The 10,183-nt window shown below is 40.9% G+C and overlaps 1 protein-coding gene across 9 annotated transcripts in view; it reads right to left on the bottom strand.

Annotated features, from left to right (window-relative positions):
• Positions 1–1,190: 1,190 nt before the first annotated feature.
• The window catches only part of LRAT (lecithin retinol acyltransferase), a 123,309-nt gene continuing 114,316 nt past the window's right edge, over positions 1,191–10,183 (bottom strand). For all 9 annotated transcript variants that reach the window (XM_008685510.2, XM_040626377.1, XM_040626379.1 and 6 more), the window contains 2 exons: positions 8,768–9,308; positions 1,191–4,921 (listed from right to left, as the gene is read on the bottom strand). In XM_008685510.2, the coding sequence (XP_008683732.1) occupies positions 4,769–4,921; positions 8,768–9,307 (693 nt within the window). In that variant the 5' untranslated portion in view covers position 9,308 and the 3' untranslated portion in view covers positions 1,191–4,768. The remainder of the gene's footprint in view (positions 4,922–8,767; positions 9,309–10,183) is intronic.

The raw sequence follows: 10,183 nt of genomic DNA, 5'->3' as shown, positions 1-10,183 counted from the left end.
TAAGTCTTACCCAAGGTACTTGGAAAGTTTAGGAAATGCTTTCTTTCGCCAGACTTTCGGAGAGTCAAGTTCTCCATTGATCTCGCCTCTTGTCTCTTACAGCGCCTGAGTCCAGAATTGTCTTCCTCAAAGGACTGGTGGAACAATATGGGTAACTTTCTCTCAAAGCAACAGTATAAACACAGGTAATTGTTCTTAGGGACTGGCAGTAATCCAACTGTGTTTTGGGTTCCCATGACTCTGTGTCTTTTTTATGTACTTCTCCAGGTGCCTGTAATGGCCTGGAGAAAAGAGGCCTCTTTCACTTCAAAGGTTTATACTCTTTACAACTCAATTAAGGTATTGTTGAAAACTTGTCTCACATCTCTCTCCTTTACCGACCCCCAACAGACAGGTATAGGTTTTGTCTCTGCCCTTCTGACACTTGTACAAACTTATCATTGTTTTGAAATCTATTTCCTTGCCATTCTTGAGACTGAGCAAGGACTCATGGGACTACAGGACTAAGATTCCAACTAGTTCATTCTTTTGTGGCCCTGCCTGGAATACACAAAAGTCCGCAAGAAATTAATACATTCATTGGACTAAAGCTTGTCTAATTTATGGGAGACCTCAGGAAGGCAAGGTCATATATAGGAAAGAAAGCTGGAGTCAAATTGTGGATCTGCCTCTGATTATTTGTGTAATCGCAAAGTATCTCAACCTCTGTGCCTGATTTTCCATGTCTGAAATGTGGTTAGATGGTTAAGGGTTTGGCTGAGTAACCTCTGTGGTTCTTTGCAATGCTGTAAATGTATCTCAAAACTGACTCCAAGATGTGTTCCTACTCACACTTCATCCCTGCTCAGAGTCAAATGGCAGGCCGCACTGGTGGTGTTAAATATCTGGTGGCTGAGTTCATGCCCATGGCTCTATGTGTCATTGCTGCTTGGCTTTGTGGAATGAAGAAGAGAACTGTTATTTAATATTATGCAGAACCTTTTTCTACATAACCCAGGTTGGCTTCCAGATGTAGGTAACATAGATCATGTCAATCTGAAGGCAGATCCACAGAGTTTTAGTTTCAAATATGTAAAGCCAGCTATGTTCAGTAAAGAAAGCCTTGAAAGACAAAAGCTACCATGCTCAGAAAAATATTTATGTATACCAAATTCACAGACAAGAGAGACAGTATATAAAATTGATTTTATTTCATATACATATCTACGAAAAATAAAACTAGTTAAGCTGACAGATCTAGGTTAGATAAAATTCTCTAAACAGATCATATAAAACACAATATTGGCAATCATCATTTATCTACTTCTCATCTATCACAAGACTTTGCCATTGATCTAACTGTAATATCACTGGAAAACATTTTTTTTTATATTTCACAGTGATAGTATGAAATAGAAATGGAAAAATAAGAAATACATCTCTATTCTGAAAATAAAATTTAGACAACAAATCTGTACTTCTTTGCTTGTCCTTGCGAAGGCACAGAACTAGCAGAACAAAGATCTGGAATATCAAATATACATACAGTCACCACATGAAGTTATATTTCAGGAACTAATTTTTTGGCAGGAAGGGATGCATAACTCCTCCCTGACACCCTACCAACAGTTACTCATGAGTCAAATACAAGGATTTGGCTAGTCTGCTGACACTTCCTTGACATGCTTGCTCTCCACCCTCACAATTATAGGCCCAGATTTGAGAGATTAAGGACCATAACTAGTCTCCTAAGAGAGCCCCTTGTCCTGTCTTACCCCATGCCACATCCTTCCTCTATACTTTTGGGAGTTACCTTGCTGAACTCAAACCTCCACTGCTGTTCAAAAAGTCCAAACTCCTTGGTCTGTACAAAACTTGTACCACCTGATCATTGCTCTCCTTTTCCAACACCTCTCCTCACCAGCCTCGCTCCACTCTAGCCTCTGAACCACTTGCCTCTGCCTGAATGCCCCATGCAGTTCCATGCTTCAGTCAGCGAACAATCGAATGCCTCACATTTGCGTGCTAGACATGGCGTGGATACTTTCCCTGCATTCGCTCATACTGTTCCCAATGTGTACAATGTCCTGCCCCAAATCTGTCCCCCTGGAAAACATCCCATGTTTCCAAGTCTCAGTACACAGTCCCTATAATTTTGGCCTTATCGGTTAAAACTAACCAGGTCATTTTCTGTGCTTTACACCAGCTCTACTTCACAGTCTTAATGCTTTTATGTCACTGAGGCCATACACTCTGAGGTCCACGTCTCCTTTTTATTTTCATTCCCAATACCTGCATAGTACTTGACACGTTATTTCATCTTAGCCCCAGCTAGTTCTTTGGTCTGCATCTACATATGGCAACAAAATAAGCAACAAAAAGCTGCCTTAGACACTACTTATCATTTCACAAGTTAGAAGGGAAATTTAGAACTGTAAGGGACTTGCAGAATCCTAAGGATGAATCTTAACTAATGGAGCCCAGAGACATTCATCAGAGACCCAGGAATGGTTCAGTTTCTTCCGCAACCACAATCAGGGATCCATGCTTCTTCTACCTTGTCAATCAACCAATCAAACTGAGCACAACAAAACAAGAATTTCCTTTGTCCTAAGTTCAGCAAATTCTAGAGTTGTGGAATATTGGATGAATAAAACCAGGCTTGTGGTTTCCTCTTCCTGTGAATAGTAGCATACATGAGTATGGTAAAATCACCTCACACTACTTCTCAGCCTAATGCTAGCATGGCCTACTTCAGATTTCTCCGACCTTCGGGAAGATTTAATTGCTTCTTCCTCTGTATTCCTGTAGCACTGTATGCACACTAATATAGGTAGTTTAAAAAAAATAATATTAATTCTAGACCATGAAATTACAACAGGTCAGTGCCAGGCATATAATGCGCACTCAGATGAATGAGGAATTGGATCTTACTTTAAGGATATGAAGGAAGACTAGTTATGTTAATTCTAACCTTAACACTTCCCTTAGCATTTAATAAGGGATTATTATCTGTGAACACAGATTTAACATCAGGCAGTGGTTTTTGCTACCTGAAATACTGAAGTCTGCAAAAAAGGTATTTATTTAGGACGCCATAGGTTTAAAAAAATCAATTTATTTAAACAGTTGCTCAAAGGGTAATACACAGTAAGTGAAAAACCACTAATACAATGGAGTTCTCATAGTGGTTGCTTTCACGTATACATACTTAAGGTAATTTTAAATGGTTGGAATAGGCCCAGAGAACCTTTATTCTGTGGTGTTGCCATTTCGTGTTTTGACGATTTAAAACATTTTAAATGATTAAACGCAAAGTTCAATTATCATTAAAGTCCAACTGAATTTGTTGTAAATCAGTGGTAGTAAACATCAGTCACACCAAAAACTGCTCTTAAATTTGTTCTGATTGGATCACTAAATAACCAACTCTACTCTCCCCAGATCACTCATTATGTGACTCATTAACTTGTGATTCTTGATAGCTTATAAAGCAACTTTAATACTTGAAATGCAAGTCTAGCTTGTGGCCTAGTTTTTATAATTTGGCAGTTCTGCAAAAGTATTTGAACGCTTGCTTTAACAGTGCTACATCTCAACCCTGATATTAACACAGCCTCAGTGTAATCAATTTACAGGCCCGGTGAGACTAAGACCCTCGGAGACTTCTACTAACAGTTGTTTCCTTGTGGCACCCTTCTTTTAAGGATGGAAACTATACTTTGCAATGAAATGAAGCCATCTGTTAGAGGACAAATCTGAGGACTTTTAAAAATGATACAGTACGTTAGTAAATGCTTTAAAAGGTAAACCACCCAATGACATATATGAAAGCTATACCATGGATACAAGGTCATAAGGAAACAGACCAAACTGGTTTTTACATTCACTTCTACGAATGCTCTCTAGTAACCACACTGGTATTATAAAGCAATCAAGAACATTTGTCTCTCATCAGTCTGTGTATATGTGGACATTTGCATATTTAATTGGCACATACACACTCCAAGTATCCAAGTTACTTCAATCCTATATCCATTTACCTCTCAGAGTGGTTTAACGTCACCACAGTGACACATAAAAGGAAAAAAAAAAATAACGAATGCCAGGCTTCCAAGTAAGTAAGACCAAATCCAATTGTTCAACTGATGCTATAGTAGCTTATTCCTGCAGGAAAACACAGATTGCTATGGTTCTAGTCAGTTACTTTATCATTAAACTCTAACTTCGCCAACATGGTTTCAAGTAATGAAAATATTTTTGACTTATTGGGAATTATATATAATGAAAAAAACGGATTATGAATTTTTTTTGCCAATCATGAAACATGTTTTCATCTGAACGAGAGAAATTCTTTTAGTTTAATATAAGTTTTTCAACGAAACAGAATAAATTTACAATGAAGTTAGTGGTCTCACTCAATAAGTCTTCTAATCTTCAAACTCAGGCTTAACAGAGAAAAACAGTGATTACAGGAGAAAAAAACAAATAAATAATCTCCTGTGGCCATCATCTTCGGGGCTGGTTCTCTTGTAATGATGACTCCTATCACAAGTTGTCATGTTTCCAAGATCTGCACAGGGCTTTAACATGGAACTGCCTGGGAAGATTCAGAAAGCCTTTGTTCTTGGGCTTACACGGTAAGCACTTTGTGTGATTCTTAGTCACATTTTTATCCAGAACAGTGTTACAGGTCACATTTTTCTAGACAATGCTTATACTGATTTGTGCTCTATAAATATAAACATATTTACACAGAGAATACACACACTGACACGGGGGTATGAAGTTAGCCAGCCAGCCATAAGAAGAATGGGATAAAAATTGCAGGAAGGGTAGTATATGATGCCAGGCCCAGACAGACTATAGACGCCAATCCCAAAACCGCTGAAGCGAGAACACTTCTCTGATCGCGAATAATTATCTTCACATTCTCACAGAACTGGAAAAGAAAATTGAAGAATGTTAGAAAAGGGGGCTAAATCAAAGAAAACTCATATGCCCCAAATAGTAAAGCGTAATCTTCTCACCTATTTTCTGTCTAACAGAAAACCTAGAATTTCTCTTATGACTTCAGAAAGAATTTAGGATGTGAATAATTCAGTTTCTTGACTCCACGACCCATAGTAGCTGAAATGAAGCTTCAGGAGACTAAGTTCTTAGTGGCAGCTGCCTTTGTAAATACAAAATTTTTATAGAAAACTACAGAGAATGTAACCACAGAAAAGTTACTCAGGATTGAAGGTTAACACTTTAAACTGCCTGTCAATAAAAATAACATATTCTAAAATTACATAAACAAAGGAATCTCTAATCTTGAGTGCTAGGATTCAGCCTATTATTATTGCTGAAATCAATTCCTACAACTCATCATTTGAAAATTTGATGATATCAATGATAACTTTCTTCATAGGTCTCAAAATCTAAAGGCATAGAAAGTCTAATTTTTTTTTGTCATATCCCATTCCCTGAATAAATTAAATTCAATCCATTACGTGACATAAAATTGGCTGCCAGAGATAAAGGTAAATTAAATACGATCCCTACCCCTGGGGAAGGCATTCTTCTAATATGTGAAATTGTTTGCCTTTAAAAACTAATTTTACTCAGAAGTGATGGCTTATGTTTGAGTCCTGGCTCACCTCTTATTAGATCGAGCAAATCTCACGTAAATCATTTAACTTGTTCAGACTATCCTCTTTTCCTCCACGGGAATAAGGAGATTGTTGTGAGGATCAAGTGAGATTTTTAATGCAAAAGTACTCTGTATTCTTTTACATGCTGCATAAATGTAAGGCATTACAATGATTATCATTACTGCTACATCTGTTGCCAATTATCTCCACCTCATCACCGTCAGAGCAAAATTTAGCAACGAACTGCTCCATTTTTATATGACTTTCACTACTCGTACTAGTTTTAAGCTCCTTTTCTAGACATGACATTGTATATGCTTTGAGGGTCTCCTACGGTGGCCTACATGGTCCTGGACAGCTAGGTTTCTACATTCTTAATGGACAGAGTATACAAGCCCAAAATATTTTAATGCGCTATCTTGACTGTAAGGTTGTGTCTCTATCCATACTTTTTTACAATTTCTAGACAAATACAAAACTTCCCGTGAGCTATCCAGATGTTGTTTTTCTTACATGTCAAACAGATGATTTGTCTCTTTCTGCTAAACAAAAACACTGAGTCCCAAATACACGATCTTAAAGTGGTGAGGATCAAACTAAATGAAGTTTTCAGGACAATGAGAAAAAGTACTTGGCAAATAATGGGAAGATATGCATCTAGGTAAATGAGTAAGCTGTCTTCGTACGGTTGTGCTCCTTTTGTCTTTTTCCCTATAATTGTTAACTAAGGAAAACAGAGAATCATTGTGGACTCCTTTCCCCAAAAGCAGACTTTCTCAAGGAGCATCTTACTTCTAATGTCCTGTTCTTGTTCACTTGGCCATTAGCCCAGGAAGCATCTCTAGTGCTGCTTGACAGGAGGGAATGTCCAGCATTGCCAGAAGGTGTTAAGAAGCCCGTAGGGGCACTTTTTGAGCACTGAAACCCCAGAAATTAAAATGGGTGTTTGCATTCATTTTTTGGCAATGAAAAGCAGTACCAACAACATTAAAAAAAAAAAAAGGAGTCGAAAAAGCAGAAGGCATAGTAATAGTAATTAAAAGGCATTATAGTTTACAAAACACTGAAATTGTTAACAGTAATATAAAGCTCCCTTAATTTTATGATTCCTAAACTTGTTAAAAAGGGCTTCATGCTACAAAAAGGCAAAATGTTTTCTTCCAATTTATTTTCAAATTAGTTGCAGTGCTTTCATGAGGGAAAGTGCTCTTCAGGGTGTTTATAAACTCAAATTTAAGTAAGAGACAACTTGCAACTCTCAGTGTTAGGCTTACAATAGTATACATAGATGGAAAACTCAACAATCAGACCCTGAATCAAGTAATTCCTTACATCTCTGAAAAGTAGAAATCAGTCCTCCTTCACTATTAATGACCTACTTCTCTCAAGGCATGTTCAAACAAAAACAAAAACAAAACAAAACACCAGTTCTTAGAATTGGAAAATTTGGGATGGGGATTTTTTTTTCCCCCAGGAAATCTACTCTGGCCAAATTGTTTGTTATACCATTCAAAGTGAAGACAAAAACTCAGTTTCACAAGAGGTGCTATGCAGCAACAGCAATTAAAACACTTCTCTACTTCTGTAAAACCTTACAAAGTTTCCAAAGATGAAAAACTACTCCAGCTAGTTATTTATGCAGATTAAATATTTTATGACCTCAAAAAAAGCACTTGTACTTTTTTTTTTTTTTTTGGTCAAAATATAGAATACAGTGCTATATGTGTTCCATGAAAGGGTAACTCCTAATTACTGGAGAGAAATACTGTTTTTCCTTAGAGAAATAATTTGCTTGGTTCCTAAGTAAATCTGACGTGTTTCCTTTTGTACACTTTGGAGCCAGTGTTTGTAAATGTAGTCAAGTTCATTTCTAATCAGGCCTGGACTGGGGCTGTGGTTCTTCAATCATGGCACACTGCTCTAGCTATATTTTTATTTTACTTAGAAAAAAATTCCTGGATTGAGTCTGTTGTGGCTCTTTAAATAATCTATAAGGAGTTTCATATACCGATGTATAAAAAGCATAGCGTGGTGCTTGTATGTTCTGCCACAGAGGAGAAAAAGATTTTCCCATATGGGTCAAAAAATGAATCAAGATGTGGAGCAGGACAAAATCGGTAGCATGGACTCATTCTCTTGGTCCAAAAAGTATCTAAACATGAAGGCTAAAATGTGAAGCTCCTTAGGTGATGGCCCAGGTTTCAATTAAGAGTGACCATTAACGATAACCTCTTTAACAACGACAGTGAAGGCTGCGAAAGCTTCTAATTGCAAATGAAGTTGCGGGCTTAAAAAGGTAACTATCTTTAAGTTAAGAGGTTTCAAAAGAAAATAAAAAACCCATCCCTCCCCCTTTGGAATTGTGGCTAATTTAATCAATCATCTTCAATGATAATACTGTTTTTTTTTAAGTGCCCATAAAAATTACATTGAATGGATCTTCTTGAAAACCAGTTGTTTTGATCTCTGAGAGACCCATAAACAATCCCACCTTTGGAGCTAAGGGTTAAAGGATGCCTAACAATGAGGAAGTCTAGATGGGGATTAAAGCCTTCAAGGAAAGAATTCAGAATACCAAGGAAATGACTTCTCTGAAGCCAGACACAGGAGTAAGGCATCTACCAGGGAGGTCCTCCTACTGGGAATTTTGATAGTTTATATTAAGCAATAGGAATTCACTCTGTAGCTTACAGAAGGAGAAACCTGCTTGCTTCCTTAATTTTAAAGGCACAACAATTTGTACACAGGGTTATAGATAAAATACAAACTCTGAACCCCTTTCTTCCAATTGCAATTCTTGGGAAAATTTGCAAGCACACAGTGACAGATTTTTCTCTTGACTCCCGCCCCAAGCCCACCTGCCCTTTTGTCATTTCCTCGAGGCTGGGTGGTCACCCTGACGACCTCTGCAGCAATAACTGGGGAGATTTGGAATCTGGCAGCCGTACGGCATTGCCACACTCTTTAACCGAGTATTTTGAAGTTACCTTGCAAGGGACAACGCTTTTTATTTACTTGGCCTCCTTTAGGAACACCAGAGAGATCGTTACTCATTCTAGAACTCAATCCCTGATCCCACAGTATAGAAAAAGGGTAGGGATGGGAAAGGGCATCCCCACCGAACCCATCGGTGACGTGAGTCACACGTGTACCTTGTCGGCCTGGGGGCTGAACGAGGTGCCGAATCTGCAGTAGGTCACAAAGTGCTCACAGTTGTTCCACAGTAGGCTGTAGGTAGTCAGGCCCAGCAGCTTCTCCGCCCTCTGCGCCACCTCTTCGTTGAGCAGCGCCTTCTTCTTGACGGATTTGTCCAGGTGATTGACCAGGATGTCAGCTCCGTAGGCGAAGTCCTCCACTGTGTCCACGCGGATGCTGGCTACCCTAACAATGACGCCTAGAATGAGACGCTTATTGGAGACCACCTTCTGTGTGCGCCCCTTGTCGTTGGTCAGGGCCAACAGGATGTCGGGCATCATGTGGGCGACACGATTGTCGCCCAGGTAGATGCCGTAGTGGGTAAGGTGGGTCCGGGGCACTTCCAGCACGTCGCCGCGGAGGAAAGAGCTGATCTCACAGAAACTATTCCTCGCCTTGTCTTCGCCCGAGGTGCCCGAACTGAAGAGCTTCAAGTTGGAGATGAGGAGCAGCTTCTCCAGCAATAGGGACAGCGCCTCCAGCATTGGGTTCTTCATCCTGCAGGGAAAAGGGAGCGTTCGGGGGACCGCCGCTTGGGTACGGGCCAGGCTAGGTGAGCTCGCCGGACAGGGGCGCTGCGCTGCTGTTCACCTGCTGGCGGGCGGCCTAGTGCCGCGGGGGACAGCACTGCCCTGGAGAAAGGGGGAGCAAAAAGGAAAGGAGAGAAGCCTGGAGATTGGCTTGGCCGCCCGGCCTTGGGGACTGAGGAGAATGAGGACCTGACCGCGGCAGACGGCGGGGACAGTGGGACCGGCGCTGAGAGCAACAAGCTACGAAACCCACCTGTGGGCCGTGCCGGGGCGCAGGGCCGCGCGCTGAGCTCTGCTCTGAAGCCCTCTCTGAGACCTTTTATACCAGTCAAGGGGGTGGGGCCGAACGCCGTCACAGACCTGGAGAGAGCGCTGATTGGGCGCAGGCTACAGGCGCGGCTCGCCTCGAGCTGCGCGCGGGACCTCGGATTCTTTGGAAGGGGGCTGGCAGGCCCCCCGGGTTCGGTGTTCTTCCCTGAGACTCGCTTCCAGACGCAGGTTTCCCTCGGCACTCACGACCTAAGCTCCTTGCGTCCTCTAAGCGGCCGTTTAGAGTAGTAGCCGAGGCGGGGCAGCGCAAAAGTTCCTGCACCTGTCTGGACTGGGGCGCATTCTGGGCACTTCGGGAAAGTTTTCGGTGGAAAAGTCCCCTCCGCCGAGATTTCTGAGCCGAGCCACCTCCCTCTTTAAGGTTTGGATACCCAGAGACCTCGGCTTACTATAGTGTTTGCATGTACTCTGAGAAGCGTGCGCACCTCCAAAGCCTGCAGATTCCTTCCTAAATTCCCTAGAGACCTATTCCCACGCGCCGCGGATCGTCCTCCCTTCTACATGTCCTGAATC

Source organism: Ursus maritimus, unplaced genomic scaffold (assembly GCF_017311325.1).
Source record: "Ursus maritimus isolate PB19 unplaced genomic scaffold, ASM1731132v1 scaffold_11, whole genome shotgun sequence".
Lineage (NCBI taxonomy): Eukaryota > Metazoa > Chordata > Mammalia > Carnivora > Ursidae > Ursus > Ursus maritimus.
Note: the sequence above shows the minus strand (reverse complement) of the source record. Positions and strands in the feature narration are given on the sequence as shown.